At 43.1% G+C, this 24,944-nt stretch overlaps 1 protein-coding gene across 2 annotated transcripts in view; it reads left to right on the top strand.

Annotated features, from left to right (window-relative positions):
* The first annotated feature begins 672 nt into the window (after positions 1 to 672).
* Positions 673 to 24,944, top strand: part of c1qtnf4 (C1q and TNF related 4) — a 24,771-nt gene continuing 499 nt past the window's right edge. The window contains exons 1-3 of one of the 2 annotated variants that reach the window (XM_068578231.1): positions 673 to 824; positions 21,338 to 21,699; positions 22,503 to 24,944. The exon at positions 22,503 to 24,944 is cut by the window's right edge and continues 499 nt beyond it. In XM_068578231.1, the coding sequence (XP_068434332.1) occupies positions 21,343 to 21,699; positions 22,503 to 23,306 (1,161 nt within the window). In that variant the 5' untranslated portion in view covers positions 673 to 824; positions 21,338 to 21,342 and the 3' untranslated portion in view covers positions 23,307 to 24,944. Of the gene's footprint in view, positions 825 to 5,825; positions 5,889 to 21,337; positions 21,700 to 22,502 lie in introns of those variants that run through there. The other variant, XM_068578241.1, reaches the window with a different exon arrangement.

The raw sequence follows: 24,944 nt of genomic DNA, 5'->3' as shown, positions 1-24,944 counted from the left end.
GAGATTATAAAAGGGAGAAGACGTAGGCTGAATTTCAATTTGAGAGCATTACATGTATTCTGTCTTTCTGTCTTTCTATCTCTCTCTCTCTCTCTCCCCCCCCACACTCTAAGGTGAGATAATGACTCCCAACAATGAGCAGGAGGAGGAAGTTGGCAGCGCTGTCGCCTCATAGCGGAGCCCAACGGTTATTATGGCACAGCGTCCTCCTGCCCTCCTATTTATCTGTTTACACACACTCACACGCACACAGTCACATGCACAGACAGACACACGCACACTTTTGCACATACACATTCTCTAGGATCTAATTTAACAGCATCTCACCAAAATCACTGCAGTGGTACGCATTGCACCTCCAAAACCTCATTATATCTCAACCTCCACTCAGCATATATTCATGTATACTACACACACACACACACACACACACACACACACACACACACACACACATATATATATATATATATATATATATATATATATATATATTTATATATATATATATATATATATATGGGTGGGGAGGTGCATAATGCAGTTTACAAACAGCTTCAGATTGATAGAAAGACACTGAAAGAGGGAGATGGAGAAAAAACACAGTGATGAAAAAACAAGAAAAAAGAGCAAAGAGGGCAAGAGAGGGGAGGGGTGATAGTAGAGAGGGAGGAGAGAGAGTAGAGAGAGGGAGGAGAGAGAGAGAGAGCGAGAGTAGAGAGGGAGAGGAGGCTGATCCAACAACAGTGCTGGTGAGACAGAAGTTTCAGCTCGGCGCTTCACATACAACCAAGACAGAAGCTCACATACACACACGCATACAGGTGAGACAACTCTTCTTCTTCTTCTTCTTCTTCTTCTTCTTCTTCTTTTTCTTTGTCTTTGTCTTTGTCTCTGTCTTCTTCTGCAGCTCTTTTTAAGCACTCCTCTGTTTTTTGCATGGCATCAGGTGTGAAGGTGAAAAGGATTAACTTTCATGTTGCGAGTGTGCAGGCACGCCTCGTTCATCCCATTGCAATGACTGTGTGTGTGGTGGTAGAAAAAAAGCATGATACTGTGTGTGTTCAGCAGTCGTGCGGTGTCTGAGCAGCATGCATTATTTATCTCCAGAAGCAACGATACCTCAGAGGAAAAAATGTATATATGAATATATATATATATATATATGTATATATGAATATATATATATATATATATATATATATATATATATATATACATATATATATATACACTGTCATGTCATGTGTGATGGCTGAAGCGATGCCATGGTTCAGCTGCGCACAGACACTTATATCTTGGCCACAGTAGATTCTGCAGCGCATGCAACGGATATCCTATATGGTTTATTTATCTTTCATTATCTGCTATGGAGCCCCCAACCCCCCGCGCCCCTTAGGCAGCAGGGAGGTGATGAGATCTCATCTCATCTTCCAGACGGCTTCTCTCACGGTGGAGAGGTCGACTCCTTTTTGTCTGCAGTACCTTTAATCCACATCAGATGCTGCTGCTGCGGGGCAACAGATTCCTCATCTGGCTCAGAGTGTGTGTGCAGATTACATATTTGTTGGGGCATATGCTTGTGTTACTTACAGCATCTGTGTGTTCGTGTGGCTGCATCGAGCAGCTGCTGCCCCGCTTTTATTGAAGACCGAAGGCAGAGAAAGCAGCACGCCCTCACATTTTAATGACAATCCAAGGAACGCTCAAGTCTAACTCCTCCCCCGTGGAATTGGAAGGTGGTTCTTTCTGAAGGAGGAGGAAGGTTGCGTTTGGATTTACTGTTGAATAGAGTGTGTAGAGTTTGAATGTTCTCAGCGTTCCTCATGCAGTCCAAAGCAAAGGCTGTTTATCCAAAGTGAACATAGTCGCTGTGACGTCAGCTGTCGGTTTGGGGACGGATGTTTTGATCCCTTCAGTTTGGCGATATGGCCATTGCCATCTTTGCTTTTTGCAACTGATAAACAGAAGTTACCGTATTCAGAATGTGGAGGAGCGCTAGCGACCTGTTTATCACAGTAAGCCCCGCGCATGAAGTATACTTTGTATTAATTCTTTTAGCAGCGCTCCTGAGTTTGACCATTTGAATGAGCTTTGTGACTCCGTCCCTTTGAGATGGACGGTCAGTCAACCTGCGGCTCGCAGCCAGACCTCCTGGATTCCAAAGATGAAAAAGATATCGCCGCCCGGCCTGCAGTGAGTCAACCGCGTTTCCGTCTCAAAACTTTCACAGCGTGTTTCCAGTCCGGTCCAGGGTGACGTCTTTGGAAGAATGTGACAAAAACTGTCCTCTCTTTTTAATTCATGCTCTAAATGAATGCAGGGAAGGCAAAGAACGTTTCTTCACTTTCAGCAAACATGTAGCGAAGGAAACCGGGCGATTCAGGTGACAGACCACAAACAAAGGGGAGTCCTCCACTCAGCTGTTAAGCACTACAGCTCAACTAAAGCACTTGAAGCTTTATCTAAGTCTCTATCTCCTGAAACAATCATACTCTCCTGTTCGCAGGTGTTACTTTTTCCAGAGGAAGACTTTTCTGATGTGTTCTTCCACAGTTGAGGCCCATTAAGTTCACAGTTGAGTTGAGTTGCGCTGAGAAAAAGTTTTCTCTGTTTTTATGCTGTATTTGTAGATCTGGTTCGACTCTTTTCTCCGACGCAGAAAAAGTCTCCCTCGACCTCAGGCAGGTTATGACTTAACGTAAATCAACTTTAAAGACCAGTTTTTGCTTTTTCTTAAAGGGCGGGGGGGTGGGGGGGGGGGGATTTTTAGGAGGAGATGTTCTCAATATATAGTGGAGGCTTTGCAGCAATGAAAGGTGCAAGACCCTCATTGGTATAACTTAAGAGTCCATAGAATACAATACCATTGCCCAAGGTGGGCCTTGAAATCACAACCTTTTTTTGTTCTTAGGCCTGGCTCTTAACCCGAATTTAAGGTGTTAAGCATCAGACCTGTGAGGTTGACACCATTTGTAACAGGTTTGGTGCTAAATATGAAGAAAATTGTACCACTCAATAATTATTTTTTGTGTTTTTAAATCCCTCCAAAATACCACATTGCGAAAACTAAATGCTGTGGTTCGGTCAAGAAAAAGATGGATGGTTATTCTAGAGGTCACAACAGGATACTGTAGAGTGACATCACTGTGCAGGTGCATGTTTTAATGTGGTAAACGTTGCACGGTAACTAAACCTTTGAAAGGGGAGGGTGAAGCTTAAAACTTGCATTCTGCTCCTGAGTGTAGAACCCAGGTATTCTGAGCAAGACACATGAACGACCGTCTGTGAGTCAGCAGAGGACAACGGCGGCTTGATCTTCGGAAATGCTTGTGAGCAAAGCAAAAAAGAATTGCCGCACACCCCCATGTTTAGTAAAAAGAATATTCGAAACATGCGAATAGTTCCTATTCCCAAAGAGTTAGGAAGAGAGAGACGAGATGGGCGGGCCTCTTGATCGTGAAATCAAAAGTACGATGTGAGCGAGGAAGCCGAGGTTGGGATTACCGCCATGAGCCGGTCGTGAAATAAGCCCCGAGCTGAGAAACATGGCAGCTCAACTGCAGAGTTGCACATGGAGTTGTCACCTGATAATCTGTCTGTTGCCGCCCTTATCCATCTCCTATATATATATATATATATATATATATATATATATATATATATATATATATATATATATATATATACATATATATATATATATATATATACATATATATATATATATATATATATATATATATATATATATACATATATATATATATATATACATATATATATATATATATATATATATATATATATACATATATATATATATATACATATATATATATATTGACACAGGGCATCCCTCTTCATGTTGGACAGGAGAGAAACGTATTTTCAAATCTTCTATAAGTTTATTTATTTATTTATTTATTTTACAGGGACAATGCATACTAATCAACAGTATACTGTAAGTGCGTCAGAGTTAGCCAGAGAGGCTAATTTACATCCGCTGTCCCTGGCCATTTTTTTTTAATGGCAGCCTGAAAATACATATAAAAAAAGAAACACAAAACAAATTCACAAAACTAAGTCAAGATGAAGACATAAAACACTGGAGGCACATAATAGATGAACACCAAACAAGACAAAAACACATTTACTCTGAATTGACAGGCAGGACAAACAGCACATTAGTGCTTGCACACCTGATGGGCAACAAGCCATTCCCTGAGTCCATGTTTGAATGTTTTGTATGTTTCTATTGTTCGTATGTGTAATGGTAGATCATTCCATGGGCTTGCTGACCTAATGGAGAAAGCAGATCTGCTAAAAGAGCTTGACCTAATTAAAACGATATAGTCACCTCTAGAAGCAGATCTAGTCAGTCTGCCAATAAGAGTGTGCTGTTTCTATGTGTGCCATTCTATGTAACATTTTAAAAACCAGACAGACATCCGTGTATTTGATTAGATTCTCCCAACTCAAAATGTTGAGTTCGATAAGAATATTGCAGTGATGGTGACTTTGTTTTTGTATCCAGTGTCTTTAGTGCCTGTTTATGGAGAATGTGTCAACCTGTCAATCACCGTGTAGCCCCGCCCTCAAGCATCCCCTGCTTGATGGTCTGTTCGACCATAATTTACTAAATGATTATGAATTCACTAAATGTTTACTGAGGGAATAAATCAAGAGAAAAGTCGAGTAATATTATAGACTTCTATACAACTAGAGGAGTCACCCCCTGGTGGTCAGGAGAGAGAATGCAGCTTTAACACATAAAGCATATACTTCTATACAACCGGTAGAGTCACCTCCTGGTGGTCAGGAAAGAGAATGCAGCTTTAAACCATGAAGCATAGACTTCTATACAACCAGAGAAGTCACCCCCTGGTGGTCAGGAGAGAGAATGCTTGAAGCATAGACCTCTATACAACCCTAGGAGTCATCCCCTGGTGATCAGGAAAGATAATGCAGGTTTCAAGATCGCAGAACCGCAGGTTGTTGCCTGGTGAAGACACAGTAAAAAGGTGACATTATACATCAGAAAGTAGCTTGCTGGCGTTGGCATTTTAGCTTGAAGTCAGACTCATTTAACATTTGTGTGTTAAGTACTGAATGACCACCTTGAGTTAATCAGAGGAACTACAGAAAATGCAAGAGTGGTTATCTGTAAACACTCTGGATTAACCATAAATAAATTAGATGAGTCTGTTCCTCCTCCGGAGGATTTCTCCTTGTTGAGTATCTGTGTAAAAGTAAAATAACAGCTCTAAAATAGGAGCTCTTTGATTCTGAGGAACTGAGAATGAAACCTGAAGCGGTCTGAAGACATGTGTCGGATCATAGAAACGTGTCCTGCTGTGCTGGAACTCGTCTCAACCATCTACTTTGTTTGGTTATCAAGCAGAATGAGAGAAAAAACACTGATGAATGTTTTATTGCCGTTCATATCTCAAAGTCTACACTCACATTTTAATCCCAAACCACATTTGTGTGTTGAGTCCTGGACGTGACACACAATGAGCTTATGTCTGCTGGTTTCCTGCCATCGCTGCTCATTCTGCTTCTCTCCTCGTCTCACGGTGAGAGTGAGTGAGAGGAGAAAGAAGACGTTTACAGGACGGATTAGAGTTCATATAAATGAATCTTCCTCTGTTGTTTACGTCAGATGACAAGCTCACACCCGGACGTCTCCTTTCTCTCTCTTTCTTTCTCTTTGTATTCCTTCTTCTTCGCCGTCGTCTTCATCCGTCCGGTCCCCACAGACTGGTCCTGAATCCATGATTGAGCAGGCACCTGACAGCACAATGACAAGTGATGAGGAGGGAGGGAGGATGAGGAGGAGGAAAGGAGGAAGAAGGACTAATGAGAAGGACCGCACAGCAGCAGGGGTCTGTCACTGCACATCCAGATAACAACCCCCGTGCCCCAGCCCCTCCGACTCTCTTTGATATCTTGTCCCAAGGGACCCGTCACACCAGCGCCAGAGATTTTAGTCAGTGACATGGATTTCTTATTTGTTACATATTTAAAAAATTCACATTTGTAAGAATATAATCTTGTGAATGTATATAGAGACAGTTATCAGCGTGCAGATCTTTCTCAGTCTGTTACTTTAAGATTTGGGATCTTTGCAGCCGCTGAAACCCTGAGGTTACTCAACACACAAGGTCAGAGGGCGCAGGGTCAAAACCAGTGGGCTCAAAAACACAAATATAAATGTATGTTTGAGGTGAACATGCATTTTGTGTTGTAACTCCCCTCTGCAAGAAACCAAACTCGTAATAAGGTGTCCATTATTTTAAACGAGAGAAACCGTTAAAAAAAAAAAGCAGATCCACTTCCCTTCTTGACTTGTCGTTACTCAGCAGGTTTTCAGGGCGAGACGCTAAACCTTAAATTGATCCCGTTGGCAGCTGTGTGTGTGTGTGTGTGTGTGTGTGTGTGTGTGTGTGTGTGTGTGTGTGTGTGTGCGTGCGAGGTGCTTTATATAGAAGCAGAATATGAACGTCGTCCATATGGATCTGATCTTCAGACAGTAATCTGTTTTTTTTTTCTCAAAAACTATTAATAACCCAAAATTTAAAAAAAAATACAGTTACTAATAACAGCAGCAGTGGACAAAGTAGAATAATGATAATAAAATATGATATGGATAATAGTAATAGTAATGTGACTAATAATAATAATACTAATAGTAGCAGTGGGCGTCTAGTTGTGTCCAGATACATCCACGGAAACAATCAGCTCTCAGGATGTAATCACACCATGGAAGTCTATAAAAAATGACTCTACTGGTTTTATAGAAGTCTATGCTTCATGTGTTAAAGCTGCATTCTCTCTCCTGACCACTAGGGGGCAACTCCTTTGGTTGTATAGAAGTCTATATATGTGACGCTACTTCTTTCTTGATTTATTCCCTCAGTAAACATTGTAAACATGAGTTTATGTCTCAATCTGTAGTTTCAAGTCTTCTTCAATAAAGCATGATGTTCATTTAGTAAATTATGGTCATTTAGAGTCAAACAGACCATAAAGCAGGCTATCAGATGATCCGTGTTTTCGTTTTACAAATGTAATATTTTTCATAGTTTATCTGTACATTTTGGCTCACCTGAAAAATAATTCAGTCATCATTCCAGCTGTGCTTAGCTCCACCCTCTTGCCTCACTCCTGGTTGCAAAAAAACAAAACAAGATGGCGACGGCTAAAAGGCTGAACTTGAGGCTGAAAAACAGCAGTCCACAAGACCTTGGAAAACGCCTCCCGGGCTATTTTTGTTTGAAAACTCCGGGGCTGTGTTTTTCTCTAGAAGGGCAGAAATTGCTGAACTCGGTCGTAAAACACCCGCTTTCAGAAATTATTTCTGAAACTGCTCCAAAAACACTTATCTGAACAGAGATATTCTATTTTAAAACTGAAGTAGTCAGGCTTTCCAACACAGATGACACCTTTTACCGGCTCCCAGTGCCATGAAAGTGTTGGTTGGTGAAAGGAGCACTAATGGGGTCTGTGCTTCTATGTCGTCTGGAGCAGAGCCACGTGTCAACAGAAAAAAGACACATAGCCGAAATGTAATACCGTTTTTGTTTCCCCCAGTTTGTTCCAGATGATGTCTCAACTGCTCCTTTTATATGTTTTCTTTTGTAGGTCTAAAACCTGGTTTCAAAAAGGCACTGTGAAGTAAAAAGGATTAAATATTTATGAATATAAACTTTAAAAGGTATTTTAGTTCAGACTCCAGGTGCCTGCTGTCAGTTCTCCTGCTCAGAAGCCTCCCTCTTCTCTTTGGTCTGCACACATGGCTGATTACATGGAGAGAGCAACACAACAGTGGGTGAGGTTGGACTTAAAGACATTTTGTGCTGCATCAACAGAGATTCATGCAGCCAGAGGACCAACTACCAAGATGATGATATGATATGTACTTTATTAATCCCCAAGGGGAATTTTTTTTGTCATAGTAGCGTCCCACACTTACAGACATCAAATGGAATAAACACACAAAATAAAATAAGATAAAATAAAATATAATAAAATAAGAACAGGGATGACAGATACATACAAAATAAAAAAAATATGTATAAACAATAATATATATATAAATGGAAGTTACCATATTTGAACTGAGGAGTGACCTGTCAATCATCTTGTAGCCCCGCCCCTGAAGCATTACAGCTTTATGGTCTGTCTGACTCTAAATGACCATAATTTACTAAATGAACATCATGCTGTGTTGAAGAAGATGCAAAACTAGAGATTGACGTCCCCTTTTTTTTTAACTTAGTGCATATGTCTTGGATTTTTGAAAGGTAAGAACGGAGGGAGTGGATCTGGCCTGCTCTGCATTTGTCAAGGTGTAAAATGTCACTTTTTTGTGATGCAAATTTTGTTTGAAAGCAACGATCAAAACAATATTTATTGCCACGCAAAATACTCACACTAAGAAGAAGAAAACCCATCCATGTGTGCAGGCCTTTAACACTTCGGAAACTCGCAACGTAGATCTGCATTTTACAATATTTACGTTTTGTATATATATTCATATCTTCGCGATAAAACAACAAAACTAACATTTAAATGTTGGTGGAGGCGCTAGCCTTTCACTTCCTTAAAGACTCTCTCAGGAGCTCTCAGCCTTTGTGTCGGGCTCCGCCTCCCACCGTGATTCACATGTCTGTCGACATTTTGTGTGAAACTAACCATTGAACACTCAGGAAATACCTAAGTTTTATCACTTTACACTTGTGCCTTTGGACAATGGTGTGTCGTTATATAGAGAGCTGAGATTGTTCTGCAATTTTTGATGTAACACGTGTATATATCATAGGCGAGTGCTTAAAAAAAAGTGAATTTAAGAAACTATGTAAAATCGAGAAAATTACCTCAGTCCCCAGAACGTTAAGATTCCAGATGATATACATTGTTAACACTAGACGTAGCCCTTTAATGTCCATATCCTCAGTCAAAGTGACATTATGACATTAACTTCAGATTCAGATGTGTGAACTTTTATAGCCACCCTACCTCAGAACCCAGAGCTTTGATTCGGCCCTCACAGCAGGTACTGCCTCCTGAGGCGGCTTCACAACATCAGTCACACCCTCCAACATTCACGGAGAACAGAAGGGCAGTATTGATCATTACATAAACCTTTATGTGCTGGGATTAGTCTGTAAGCACATGCAGACATGAGCTGTATTCATTGCTTTGTGCTTTGCGTCAAATTCATTGGAGGACGTAAAAAGGAAGAACTGGTTTTGTGCTCTAAATCCGCTATGGAAGACGGGGGTTGTATGTTTTCTTCTCACAATGTAATGAACTATATCAACTTTAATATTCAACCTGAAATACATAAATAAATAAAGTTTAATTGTAGAATACAGATGGCAACCTCAGGTTTGGCCAAGTAAAGCTAAAGCTTCATGTGTTAAAACCTGCATTCTCTCTACTGACCATTCTACTTATAAAAGCAGCAGTGAATAAAGTAGAATAATAAAATATGATATGGGTAATAGTAATAGTAATTTGACTAATAATACTAATAGTAGCAGTTGGCGTTTAGTCGTGTGCAGATACATCCACGGAAACAATCAGCTCTCAGGATGTAATCATGGAGGCTCTAATGTCCATCACACCATAGAAGTCTATAGAAAATGACCGGTTGTGTAGAAGTCTATGCTTCATGTGTTAAAGCTGCATTCTCTCTACAGACCACCATGGGTGACTCCTCTGGTTGTATAGAAGTCTATGCTTCATGCGTTACAGCTGCAGTCTCTCTCCTGACCACCAGGGGGCAACTCCTCTGGTTGTTGAGAAGTCTATGAATGATTCTACTTCTCTCTTGATGTAGTCCCTCGGTAAACATTGTAAACAGGAGTTTATGTCTCAATCTCTAGTTTCAAGTTCAGCTCTTTAGCTCTTCTGTTGCATCTCCCTGAGACTTAAAAAAAACAAACTTGAACTTGCTACCTGGTTAAAGGATGAATGCTTTACTACAGCGATTCCCAAAGTGTGGGCCACATCCTACTGGTGGGCCGCGAGAGGTCATTTATAAATAAAAACATTTTTAAATTTAAATTTTAAAAAGTTTGAAATTAATATAAAAATATTTATGATTTCAATTACGTGTTACTTTTTTACTGGCAACAAAGACGATGCCTGTGGAATTAAAGACGGTTTTGGATGAAGCAGTGAGAACAGTAAATTTCATCAAAAGTCATCCACTGCAATCACGCCTGTTTGCCATATTATGCGCTGAGATGGGAAGCGACCACCGGCAGCTTCTCCTGCACACTGAAGTCCGGTGGCTTTCACGTGGTAAGGTGCTAACCCGACATTTTGAACTGCGCATGTCATGGTAATGCAAGGCTGGACCCAAAAGCAACCACAAGTAGCAGGAGTGATAGGCAATGCTATTTATTTTCAAGCCAGATAGAAGTAGAAATTTTGCAGGCGTCCTCTGCGGGCTGGTAGGCAGAAGGCTGCGCAGTTCCTCCAGAGAGTTCCGGGGAGCTGAGAGGCTGGGAAAGCACAAGTTACACACAAAACAATACTGAAAGCCAAAGAGACCGCGGCAGTCATTCCGGGTGTGTTAACTGACGATCTGGCAACGAGTGGAGCGAAAACTGGGGTAATATACTGTGAGGTTGATGAGGGAAACGGGTTGCAGGTGTGTTGGTAAATTGGCAGCAGGAAGGGAAGGCCACGCCCAGGCAGACACACCCACACAGGGCAAACTGGAAGCAACAGGAAAACAGGCAGGATAACAGAAGGGGAGAGGAGCACAGCAGGACCATGACAGCAGGACATTTTTTGTGAACTCCTGGTTTGAACTATCAGACCAATTTTGTGACATCAAGTGGCTTTGTAAGTTGGCGTATTTGGCCAACATTTTCGGGTTATTAAATGGACTCAATCTATCCCTCCAAGGAAAAGCAGTGACCATGTTTCATGTCCACAGTAAGATAGAAGCCACAATACGGAAGCTCGTGGTGTGACAGAAGAGTAGTTCAGAACAACTACAAGTCCTTTGACAATCTTTGTGAATTCCTCAATAAAGAGGAGAGGCAGATCCCAACCGCTGTGGCCAATTGTTTTCTTGCTTTTCCGCTGAATTTAAGTATATTTGAATTTCTAAACTCTGCGGAGGAAAAGAAAAGGGGCGGTGTGAGGTCGGTAACGGGTACAGTGTGAAGACCGCTTGGCCGCTGGTGTGAGGCTGGTGTGCCGGTAACGGCCCGGGGCCGGTCTGAAGACCGCTTGCCCGAAGGTGCCGGTAACGGCCCGCGTCGCACCGGGGTTCGGGACGGGAACAGCCCCCGTCGGGTCCGGTCTTCTCAGTACAGTTAAGTGACGTGAAAAAAACAATGTCAAATGGGGCGCCCTCTCGTAGTATTAAAGTAAATATATATGAGCTTTGGAAAAATGGAATACAAAACGTACATTGTCGGTTAATACATTTTTAATCGATTAAATTCTTAAGGTGATTTAATCATTCCTTGTTTATGTTTTGATCAAAGTTGTGATTAAAGGTTTGGGTGGGCATTGGGCTGCGGCATTCTTGAGTTTGGGAACCGCTGCTCTACTATATTAGCCACAGATATAGAGAGGGTTCACCTTCTGCATGCTTGTCTTTTTAAGTGACCTCAATGTAGGCTGACACATGACTTATTTGTATAAGAGTTTGATAGTTATTAACAGGTAAAATAGCGATACAATATCAAGTATTGTCTTCATTCTTGTTCTATAATTTCATTAATACAACAAAATATAGTTTTTGTATATACAATATGTCTATATATAAAACTTTACAAACTATGATATCAAATAGCTTTTGCGGCTCCAGACAAATTTATTTTGGTGGAAAAAAAAGGCAAAATGGCTCTTTGGATAGGAAAGGTTGCTGACCCCTGACCTAATGGAGACCAAGAACAGACCTGTTCACGTTCATTTTCTCTTCCACATATCTTCGGTTAACCAGCTAGGTTTTGTTCCATCTTTGTCTGAATATTTATTGATAGAAATGATAAAAACCAGACCAAACCAGACTATCATACAGAATGCAATGCATGTGCAATTTTCCAACTTGAAGCACACATGTCCATATTTCTTGTGTTTGAATACAAGGAGAATACTCTGAACATTTCCTTCACCTTTTTTTCATTTCTTTCTCTCTTTCTCTCGTTACTGTTGCTATCACAACACTTTCCGTTTTAACTGTACAACATGAATTAAGGTCAGATGAGAACTTGCTGACATGCATTCTGGAAAAATAAGTTCAAAACACGCCCATGAGGCGGGTGGTGGAGGGGAGGAACAAGGTTTAGGGAGAGCGGAGTGAGCAGAGTTTCCCTCGGTCCTGTTGTGCTGAACATCAGATCTGAAAGGATACAACAACTATGGGGTTATTAAAGTTACAGCTTTAAATTTGAGGAAATTGATGGATCATGCTGCTTCGTATAGCTTTTAAAACCCTGCAACACCTACTTTAAAATTTTTGCCACTTTGAGGAAGCATAAAACACTGAACATGTATATTTTATATATGGTCAGTGTGCAACACTTTTTAAGTTGTTGCTTGTTACAAACAGTTGCTCATTTAGCAGGTTCGGAGCAAAGTAATCTTTCCTGTTTGCTTACATCTAATGAATTGTCGTCATCGAGACGATTCATCGTCGTCGTCACAGTGGGAATCCAATACTCTCCCTTTTTTACCTCTGGTTTTGGTCTCCACCAACTCCTGTTTTGGTCTCCACAAACTCCTGAAATATTGGTCTCTGGCGCTGCTAAATGCTCCGCTACGTTGACTCACTAGTCTCTAGCAGTAGCCAAGTTTACATTTAACGGTTAAGCTTAATCAGACGTATTTAATAACTGGTTTGGAGAGAATGAACTTGGCTCGAGCGTAGTTTATTCAGGAGTTGGAATTATGGAGGTTGGTTTGTGGCATGTTTGCCGAGTACACTCGTCGTCTTTCTGATTCTTCACAGTTCGTTTGGGGCATTGAGCACGGACACCTTCGAGCTTTCTCCTAGCTTACGCTGTAATCCAAAACATGAGCCGGGCAACAAACAGCTGTTTTAAGAAAGTGTGAGTGAACCCTACAACAACTACAACAACAACAACAACAACAACAAGTCCTTGAGCATGCAGCCACAAATATCAGGACGTTAGCTGCAGCAGAATGAGAGACGAAGCGTGGACGGACACAGAGCTGCATGGGCACTCACAGGCGCATGATCCTCCTGGTGGACGTCATGCGGAGGAATGATCAAGCTGCTTTTGTGTCTGAGAGGCTTTCAAGGCTGTGTGCAGTAATTCGAACAAAAAGTTATATTCAAAAGGCGCTTTTACATTAGATGGCAGTCGGAGAGGAAGCCTTCTTTGTTGTTGGGAGATGGGGTAGTTGGCCTTGAGCTGGAGCTCCACAATGGATGGTCTGTCTGAGCGTATGAAGCAAAAAGATGTTTCATCCTTTTGTGTTCGGCTAAACATGCTTTCATGGGCATATTGGGAGCCGGACATGTACAGGGAGGATGTAGGAGGATGTCATGTGGACGTGAAAGCTTGGGAAACCTTCTGTGTGATTCAGGTTATAGTATTAATAACTTTACTCATTTGAGTCAGATTTAAATACAAATAAATGAGCTTCCTTATAGAGCAATTTGTCTCTTGGATGAGATGAGAGGATGGATTTGAATCTCTTATTTGTGGATCAGTTATGGAGCTTGTGGTGTTTTAGCTTAGCTTAGCATAAAGACAGGGAACAAATGTCTGTGCAAAGATTAAAAACACACCGACTACATAAGTTGAGCTTTCTGAGAGCATTGCAGCTTTATTTAATGGGCAGCAGGGAATGATAGCACAGGAGGAGATTTTCTGCCCAAATTATAATATTTGTGGGTGCGTCTGTGTGTTTGTGTGTCCATGCGTGCGTGAGGTCATGCATATGTGCACTGAGTGTTTGTTATTTTGGCTTCAGTGCAGGAAACTGTGCTCGACTGTACAACGAAACAATAGTTCTCTCTGTGTGGCTTTGATCTGATGGAGGGGATGGGTAGGGGTTAGGATAGGGGGGGCCAGAGAGATGGTTTTACACACTTGGATCACGCCAATAGTGAAACATCCACTCCAGGAAACTCATTCCATTATTGGCTCCTTATCAGAGCACAAGCTGGTTATGTTGACATGAAAAACGAATATCTGGAGGGGAACAACTAAATAAACGTGTGCACATCCATAGAATCCACAGGAAGGAGAGAGACTGAGAGGGCGACACCTGCAGGGCGTCTGGGTGACTAAACCTCTGATCATCATTTATTTAAATATTTATATGGGATTATAGGCTATTTCACGTATTTATTTACAATGCATAAAATAATGTAATGATCTATAATAATGTAAATATTATTACCAGGACTGCAAAGTGAGATATGAGTGAACAGATAACTACACATCCTCCTCTGCAGGTCATATGTTGGTTTCACTCGTCGTCTTCTTGCTTCCTCTCACTGCGTTTCGTTTGTGAAGCATGAAGGCCTTTGTGAGCGCTGCGATTAATTCAAAACAAACTTTACTCTTCCACACATACACACACAAACATGCACGCTTACACACACCACACACACATACACACACGCTTACACACACGCAAACAAGCACACACACACGCACACACAGAGACACATACACACACAGACAAGCACACAAACACAAACATACACAGACACATACACAAGCACACACACACAAACACAGACACACATGCACAGACACACACACACACATATACACACACACAAGCACACACACACACAAACACATACACACACGCGCATACACATTGCACACACACACAATTTCTAAACTCAAAATCGCAATTCAGCATGAACATACACACATTTCTTCTTCTAAAGCAACCTACGCAGCTACACACATTCCCACCCACACAACAAACATATTTAGACCACACACACACACATAGACACACGTTTACTGTACATCCACTCCAAAATAAATAACAGCAATTCAGCATAACAACTTCCCACACCTTCACACTTTATCCTCTCCGTTTGTCTCTCTCTCCTTCTCTCTTCCTCTCTCTCTCCCCTACCCTCTCTTTCTCGATTTCTTTCCCTCTCTTTCTCACCCTCTCTCTCCCCCACCTACTCTTTCTCTCTTCCTCTCTCTCTTTCTCTCACCCTCTCTTCCTCTTCTTCTCCCTCGCCCTCTCTCTCCTCCTCTTTTTCCATTTTAACTTTGATTTAAAAAGTAATAGATGAAGCTTGAAGGACGATCCCTCGTTCACTTTGAAAAATGCATGAAGGTCAATCTGAAAAATGAGGCTGGTTTGGAAATCCTCGATAGGCCAACCTTTCGGAGACTGAAGGGGGTTCAACCGGCAGGTTTGTACTGCCTAAAAAAACACCCACACAAATGCTGATGGTGTGTTCAACCTTTCTTTTCTTGGAGGACCTGAGCCGACTGTGATGATGACAGTGTTTGACATTCTCAGTCAGCTACAGATTCTGATTCTGAGATCAGACGACAGCGTTTGATGACTGATATAATCACCCGGCTGGAGTTCAAGGCCACTGAGAACAGAGAGACAACTTGTTATGATTGTGAGGCCACGTGCAGAAATATATCAGGAGTCACTGCCAAACAATAGTGAATGTTTACAATAAAGGCTGATTTATACTCGGGTTTTACGCAGAGACGCAAGCACGCAAGACACGCATGGCCGACCATGCGTGGTCAAATCGGCCATTTTGCGTGCTTGCGTGCGTCACCCCAAATTTCTGACTATCCGTCAAAGCGAGGCGAGCCGCACGCAGCCCGGAAGGCTGTGATTGGTCCGATAACCGCATCCTTTCTGAGTCTCTCATTTCCGGTTTCATAGCATAATAGCGCTGTTTTTAAAAGCCATAGGAGAAACACAAACAATGGATCTTGTTAAAGAACGTTTGGCTGAAGAGTTCCACAAATATGAGCATTTATAAAACCCGTCTGGCGGAGTATAAGGACACGCACATGGAGGTGAATTCCTGGAGGGAGATATCTGTGAACGTCGGTGTGCATGTCGACTACGGTTGTTGCGCCACCTGCTGGTCTGGCGTATGGAAAACGCAGGGGAACTAAAAATCAAAACGAGTCCGTCAATCCGACTGCGTGGCCAGCCGGAGTTGGAGTTGCAGAAGTATAATTTAGCCTTAAGCCGGTAACCTCCTGAAGTGCTTCATGTGTTGAAGCTGCATTCTCTCTACTGACCACCAGGGGCCGACTCCTGTGGTTGAATAAAAGTATTTGCTTCATGTGTTAAAGCTCCATTCTCCCTCCTGACCATTGGGGGCGACTCCTCTGGTTGTATAGAAGTCTATAGAACTCTACTTCTCTCTTTATTTATTCCCTCAGTTAACATTGTAATTATGAGTTTTAATCTCTAGTTTGTGTATTGATTGATTGGTTCTTCCAATCACATGACACGTGCGTGCTCTTTCTCAAAGTGAGGGCTTCTCCGGTGATTTTGTTTTGTTCAAGTTAGATTTGTAGACTGACTTTTATTTGAGTAAAGGATCTGAACACTTCTTAAAGTATAAAAAGAGACACAATCCTGCAGTCCTGGATTGACTCTCAACGTTCGAGGTTGAGTTTTTCCCAGCAGACATTGCATCTGACCTTCACCCGTCACGTCATATGTGGCAAACACACACACACAAACTGTCAGAAAAACAAAATTAAAAATAAATAAGTGAACTGGATCTAAAAGCAAATTTAATTAAAGGAGGACAAAGGACAGGGTGACACAGGGTAGGAGGACAGAGGATAGAGGACAGGAGGACAAAGGACAGAGCACAGGAGTACAGAGGACATGAGGACAGAAGACAGGAGGACAGTGGAGAGAGGATAGGAGGACAGATGATAGAGGACAGAAGACAGAGGATAGGATATGAGGACAAAGGACAGAGGATAGAGGACAGGAGGACAGAGAGGAGGGGCATCAGCAGGGCCAGGGCCACAGAGGCGGAACTTGCTCCAGACACAGCATTGATCCATGGCAGGGCAGACAGCCATAGTCCATCGTAGCATGCAGGACCGGTTCCAGACAGCCACAATCCATGGAAACTTGAGGCGAGGAAGCACAGAGGCTCCTGAAAAGGAGTAGAGTTAGTAATGTGCATTGAAGAGACGATAATTTATCCAGAAGGAGAAAAAGAAGAGGGGAAAGGGCATTAGAAATGAGAGAAAGAAGAGTAAAGTAAGGCAATAGAGTCTTCTTAGTTTGCTCAGTTGGTTTTATTGTGTCACCGTGTCTCGCCATTACATGCAACAACGTCACTTCCGTATGTACCCCGGGTATATGTGCAGCCGCATTATACTACCGTATACGACAAGAAGAAGAGAAGAGGAGAGTAGGAGCTCAGTGTACACACGATGACCCCCAGCAGTCTAAGCCAATAGCAGCATATCTAGGGGCTGAAGCAGGGCAAACATTAGCCGGCCCTAACTATAAGCTCTATCAAAGAGGAAAGTCTTAAGTCTCCTTAAATGAGGTGACTGTGTCCACAGAAGAGGCGCTTGTTAACTAAAGGCTGTAGCCCCCAACCTATTTTTTTTAAACACTGGGAACTACAAGTAACCCTGTATACAATGAACGTAACTCTTTAGCGGGGTAGTATGGTACTATAAGATCCTTAAGATATAATGGTGCATTACCAGTTAAGGCTTTATAGGTGAGGAGGAGGATTTTTAAAATAAGTCTTAATCTTACAGGATGGCACTGGAGAGCAGCTAAAAAAGGAGTAATATGATCTCTCTTTCTAGTACTTGTTAATACACAAGCTGCAGCATTTTGGATCAACCGAGGAGACCCAAGGCCCTTACCGCAGCAGCCTGATAATAAGGAGTCACAGTAATCTAGTCTTGAAGTAACAAATGCGTGGATTATTGTTTCTGCATGATTTTGAGACAGGATATGCCTGAATTTTTAAATATTACGTAGGTGAAAAAAGGCAATCCTTGAAATTTGTTTCATATGTAGACCAAAGGACAGATCCTGGTCAAATACAAATTCAAGATTCCTTACGGTGGTTGTGGATGCCAAAGCAATACCATCCAGAGAAAATATTTGATTAGATAATTGATTCATTTCTAAGGTGTTGTGGGTCGAGTAAAATGACATCGGTCTTATTAGAGTTCAGCAGCAGAAAGTCCAGATCATCCAGATCTTTATGTCTGTAAGACACGCCTGAAGTTTAACGACCTTGTGGATTTCATCTGGCTTAATCTATGGATATAATTGAGTATCATCGGCATAGCAGTGAACATTTATTGAACGTTTTCTAATAAGTATCTGGAGCGTCACATTTGTGGGTTCAATAATACTCTCAATTGACCAGAAAAAGAGAGCTTTTATGTGAAACTCACAGGATAGGAGGACAGAAGACAGAGGACAGAAGATAGAGGATAGGAGGATAGAGGATTAAGTACAGAGAACAGAGGATAGAGAATAGGAGGACATATGATAGAGGACAGAAGACAGAGAACAAAGGACAGGAGGATAGAGCACAGGAGGATAGAGGACAGAGGATAGGAGGATGGAGGACAGAGGATCGAGGGAGGACAGAGAATATGAGGATAGAGGATAGGAGGACAGAAGACAGAGGATAGGAGCAAAGAGGATAGGAGGACAGAGGACAGTGGAGACAAGGCCACTGTTCTTGTAAAGGACTTTTAGCCCGTCTAACATTCACACCCTAAAGACACCCTGATAATCATAATGATACATTCGAGTAAAGAAGAAGTGACGAGTCCAATTTTTAAAGATGCCTAACATACTACAAACACATATATAGATATCAATAGTTTTTTTGTGCGCATGCAATTATTCTGCTGCAGTCTTTTCTGCTCCGTTCGTCTCTGTTGCTCAACTCCCATGGGTGCTCATTATGATAGAGGTTTGTTTGATCTATTGTTTCATTGCTATTTGAACCTGAAGCATCAAAGTCTCTAAGGAGTCGTCTGTCAACATGACGAGTTGAAACTGCTGCCATTACACAGACAAACAAACACTACTCTTCAGTGCAAGCTGCTATTATACGACAACACCTAACGGCTCCATTGTCGGCGGTGTCGTCTTCTTCATGCATTTCAGATACGATAAGTATTTATATTATCTGAGCTGAGCTGGCACTGCAGCATCTTTTGCAATACCAGAATTGATTCCTCCTCCTCCTCCTCCTCCTCTCCCACTTCCTCCTCCTGCTGCTGCTGCAGCACCACAAGTAATCACACAAAAGCGATCAGTTGCGCCTCAGTGCCTAAACACAATTAACCGCTAGAATTACTTTCCATTTAAAAGAGGTTGATTTGGTATAAACATACAAGAGTAAATAACGTCAGGGCTTTGGTGGTGATGCATTGCTACTGCAACACATGGAGTAGTACATCTATTATCACTTTGGCTTAAATGTTCTATCAATTAGAGAGGACGTACTTAGAGGCAGCAGCCAACGCTTCATGTGTTCTGCATTCTCTCTCCTGACCACCAGGGGGCGACTCCTGTGGTTGTATAGAAGTCTATGCTTCATGTGTTAAAGCTGCATTCTCTCTACTGACCACCAGGGGTGACTCTTCTGGTTGTATAGAAGTATCTGCAATTAACGATTATTTTAAGAATTGAAGCAGTCATGCAGGGCGTCATTAACCTCCTGAGACCACTTCCTCACAGTCCTGGTCCTGAGACCCCTCCTAACAGTACTAGTGGTCACAGGCAGCCTCTGCACAAGAGAAACATACCTGGGTGTCAGAAGGAAAGCCGCTTCCTGGGGCTGTGGATTTTGTGCATGCGGTGCCTTCTCTCACTGCCAAGGAGGGATGCGGCCCTCCTGCTCTTGGCGCGACTGTCGACTGGGGTGCACTTTCCTCAGTGCGCCTCAACCACGTCACCGAGGCAGGGATCGACCCATGTAAAGTGTGTCAGGGTTCTGCGGCAATGTCAGCAACCTGCAAGACGGGTCGGGTTGCCGACCCGTCTTGAAACATGGACGAAGGAGTCTAACGCACGTGCGAGTCAGAGGGTCTCTGAAACTCTGTGGCGCAATGGAAGTGAGTGCCGGCTCACGCCGGGCGCTGCGTAATTGAGCATTGCTTGGCGGGGAACTCCACTCTGGTGTGTCGGTCCACGTCAGTCTTCTTGTGACCTCCCTCCATGCTCGTTGAGGTGGCGCGTGACTCCGCGGGTCGGGTGTATGCTGTCCACACATGTATTAACGCGCCGCGTACTGAGTGGGTCGGTCATTGACTGTAACTCCAGAAATGCCTTTCCCTGAAGACCTCTTCACCAGAGGAACTAAGCAGTCTGTGATACGGCTGCATCTTCTGACTGCTCTTTACAACAACATGCGTTTTCTTATTAAATGTTCTGAAAGTCCTAGTGCCAAAATATGTACTGTGCACAGAGGAACATTACAAAAGTGTGTGTGTGTTCTGAAGTGTTGGTGCAGCCGTTGCTGGTGCTGCTGTTTAAATGAGATGTACAACTACTCATTAAATTTATATATATTGACTGCCCCCAGACTGAAAGTGGAAGCGTGGATAAAACACTCTCTTTTATCTATGTATATGGCCATGACAACATGATTCTCTAAAACATTTTTCCTTCCATACTCGTTGAGTAGCTTGATGGAGTTATCCATATGTTCTTGTGTTTTCTTCATTTTTCCAACAAGTGCTTCATGATTCTAATGGTGTATTCACACCGAACGCGTCAAACATTTTCTCGACATGCGTCGACATTTTTCTAGACATGTGGCGAGAAAAAGTGTGTTCACACCAAAAGCAGCATAACTAATCGGTCCAAAGGAGAATGGCCCCTCTGTGGATGTTTTTCAGGATGCTGATTGGATTAATTGTATGTCACTCTTTTATATTTATATTGGCTAAACTGCTTATTAGACCCGTCTTTCTTGGGACAAATGGATCTGGCCCCAGCACGTGCACAGCTGAGAGGAAAAGCAGATATTTAGCGCAGATATCCTATTTTAAAAATATAACTGGGAATATTCCATAGCTCAAAAACACAAATATATAATATTATTAGAATTTGTATAATGAATAATTATATATGTGTATATATATATATATAAATATGTATATGTATATTTTTTTGTGGCTCAAGGTGGGTGGACCTCTGTTGGCCTGCTGCCGCTGATTTTAGATGTTGTAGCAATGGAGCCTTCAATCTGAGCTATTTTCTCAGAACTCAATCTTCCTTTTCTTCGCACTCAGACTTTAAAATCTGTATATGTAACAAATCTTCTTTCTTTTTTTTCCTGCAGCTACGATGCTGCTCCCCGCGGGCGCTCTGATTGGCCTGCTGTGTCTGAGCCACGCCGGCGGCGCGCTGGGCTTCGCCCGGCTGGTGGACGACCTGGAGCTGCGCTCGGCGTTCTCGGTCGCGCGCACCAACAGCATGGAAGGCGGGCCCAAGATGACCGTGACCTTCGACGCCGTTTACGTCAACATTGGCGGAGACTTCGACCCCAAGGCCGGCCTGTTCCGCTGCCGCGTTGCGGGTGCGTACTACTTCTCCTTCACGGTGGGGAAGTTTCCACACAAGGACCTGTCGGTGATGCTGATGAAGAACAGGAACGAGGTGCAAGCCATTGTGTACGAGGAGAATGCCGGAGAGGAGAGGAAGGTTGGTTCAGGATCAGCCAGCAGGCACATTTAAATAAATATGATCTAATTGATTTGGGTGATGAGGCACTTAAAATCAGGCGATAATTTTTTTCAACACTGACACGTTTACTTGTCTGATATTTTGTAATGCTTATTTGACTCCAGCCCGACCAGCAGGGGCGGCGTTAAGCAGCATTTACAACAGGAAGTGTTGCAAATATTCGCTACGCTTTGAATGCGAACAACTTTGCCATGATTATGCATTTAAATTCATCATATGTAGTCGTGATCATCTTCTGCCCCTCAGCAGATAAAAGAGACGCTCTTTCTCTGAGTTTATTTGCCATTGTAGAAAGAGAACATCATGAATTTGGCGTTCGACTTTTCTCCCTTTTGAAGTGGAGCGCGCATTATCCTGAGGGATGATGTCTGGTTAGAATGAACGAGACCGTTTGAGGGAGGATCCACCTTCGTGTAACTGACATATCCTTTAGTCAATCATCTCGTTAGGTTAAGCTGGATAATAGGACATTTGACCGACTTTGTTAAACCACACATAAGGAACAGGTCCCTGGAGAAATATTCCATGCATAGATTCAATTGTTTTTGAATTTTTATTAACAAATAAATTATGAAATACCTCTACTTCTTGCCAGAGAGGTGTAGGACTGTACTATGGTCATGAAAATCAACAATCCACAGAGTTAATAAAATAAATGGGGAAACGTCTTTGGGGTTCTGGTTGAATGACGAGCAGATCGGATTGAATTGTGCGTCGATGTAAATGTGGTGTAACGAAGCCATCGTGTTCTCAACCCTCAGGTGCAGAGTCAAAGCGTCATGCTGCAGCTGGATTTCGGCGACACTGTCTGGCTCCGCCTCCACGGAGACCCTCGCTATGCGCTCTACAGCAACACCGGACACTACACCACCTTCAACGGCTACCTTGTGTACCCGGATACCTACGGCTTCCAGACACACCACCAGCAGAACCACCAGCACTCGGCCCAGCAGCCCCAGCAGGACGAGCAGGCCACCGAGCACACCAAGTTTAGAGCAAGCGAGGCGGAGGAGGAGGAGCTGCCGCATCGCGAGGAAGAAGAAGAAGATGACGACGACAACAAGGAAGAAGAAGAAGAGAATGAGCGGAGATCTGCCTTCTCAGTGGGACGCACCCAGAGCATCGTAGGTGTTGACCAAGCGGGCCTGCCGCAACACCAGCCAGTCGGCTTCGACGCGGCATTCGTCAACATTGGTGGGGACTTCAACGTGACGGAGGGGCTGTTCACGTGCCGCGTTGCCGGCGCCTACTACTTCTCCTTCAATGTAGGTAAGCTGCCGCAGAAAACGCTATCAGTCAAGCTGATGAAGAACCACCTGGAGGTGCAGGCGATGATCTATGACGACAGCCAGGGTGAGAAGGCGCTGCAGAGCCAGAGCCTGATGCTGTCGCTGAAGCCGGGCGACACCGTCTGGCTCTACTCCCACCAGCGGGACGGCTTCGGGGCGTACAGCAACCACGCCAAGTACATCACCTTCACCGGCTTCCTGGTGTACCCAGACTTCCCCAACACCACCAGCACCAGCAGCACCAGCAGCCAATCATATGCAGACAAGAAGCCCTAGCTGCAGCATCAAGCGAGGGGCATAACATTGTGGGAGGAATTCATGCAAAAGTGGGGGTAAAAAGGCGGTTTTGTGTGCAGAATACTTCCTCGACAGATGAATTCCTTCTCAAAGTCAGAGAGACCTTGGACTGAATGAATGAAAATCGTCTTTTAACAGGATTTCACTTCATCACACTCGACAACGTGGGAATCTTGAATGTCCAACGGCAATCGAACGTTGCACCCAACTCCCCGTTCACAAACAAAACAACAACTAAAATCAAACTTGTGTCCACTTTCAGTGCTTTGTGATTCAAGTATTTTATAACTAAATGATTAAAAGTGGGTGCATGCTCTTCTTTAAGCTATAATTTAGGGGAGTTGGGTCGTCCTCCATGAAGATGAGGAGGTTTATTTTGAGGTGAAATACTTTTTGTCATCCTTGTTTAAAGACTCTTTCTGTAAGTCCCGAGAGGTGCGTGGAACGGATGTGAACAGAGCGCTTCGTGTCACCAAGGCGTCGCTCTCTTCTTCATCCGCTCAGTCGCAGAAGGACGACGGGACAAAGCTGACTGGGTTTTTTTGGTGGAAAAACACTGCTCTGATCCCGGGGGGATCTGGACCGTGATTAGATTTCTAGTTCTAACAGCTGTTTAATTTATGCATTCAGATGGCGACCGCGGTGGGGGAGGGGCAGGTTAATGTGCATGTCTGTGTAATTTCACGCCGTCGGTAGAAAGACGATGCCCTTGACGTTGAGATGAAATCACCTGAAAGCACGATGTGACGTTATGTCTTACAGCTAACTAACTGGAGGCACATTATGGTTTTAAACTGTCATCTGAACGCATCAATTTACTTTAAGTCTCCTAAAGAAAATCTGTTTTCGCAGTTTTGCATCTTTTAGCTCAATGTTTTAAATCTTTCAAAAACTAAAAACACAACAACTCACCAAATGACAGACAAAGTTAGCGATTAGCTGGTGAATGTAGGGGAGTGTTCAGCAGATATTCCTCTGGAGGAGTTGGTGGAGACCAAAGGCAGAGTGAATATTGGACTGGAGTTATTGTCTGCTGGAGAAACACACCATGCATCATCAAAGTAATTACAGTAATACCATTTCTGTGCTCAGGATGCACCGATCCGACTTCTCCAGTCACAACAACGATCTGTGGGCTTCATGCATGAGGCGATACGAGTACCGATCCGCTCCATTAACACACTGCAGGCCTCAGTGTGCAGAGGACACGGGGATCATTCTGTTACGTGTAATGTGTGTTCACACCAACCAAAAATGAGCATTGCGTCTACCGTTTAATTGCGACAAAAAAAGGGTGTCCACACCAAACGCAGAGTGAATAATTGCACCGCAACAAAGGGGGCGTGTCTTAACTCTGTCGTTTCTCTCCGGGAAAAAAGAGCAATCTTTTCCGCTGGGTGGTGCGACAACGACGAGAAATGCGCGAGATGTCTATGTAGCGAATACGTTTACAGATGCGTTCCTTAGCGCCATCTATTGTCGGGGAGTTTGAAAAGGAACGAACGCACCTCAGACTTTTATTTTGCCGTGAGATATTGGTTGTGTGGCGTGTGAGCGTGGGAAAACATGAAAAGGCGTGTGTCACACGGTGAAACCGTGAGAGTTGGTGGCTCTGTT

Source organism: Clinocottus analis, unplaced genomic scaffold (assembly GCF_023055335.1).
Source record: "Clinocottus analis isolate CAN_PGR_092001 unplaced genomic scaffold, fCliAna1.0.p SCAF_1, whole genome shotgun sequence".
In the NCBI taxonomy this organism is placed as follows: Eukaryota; Metazoa; Chordata; class Actinopteri; order Perciformes; family Cottidae; genus Clinocottus; species Clinocottus analis.
This window is presented reverse-complemented; position numbering and strand designations above follow the sequence as displayed.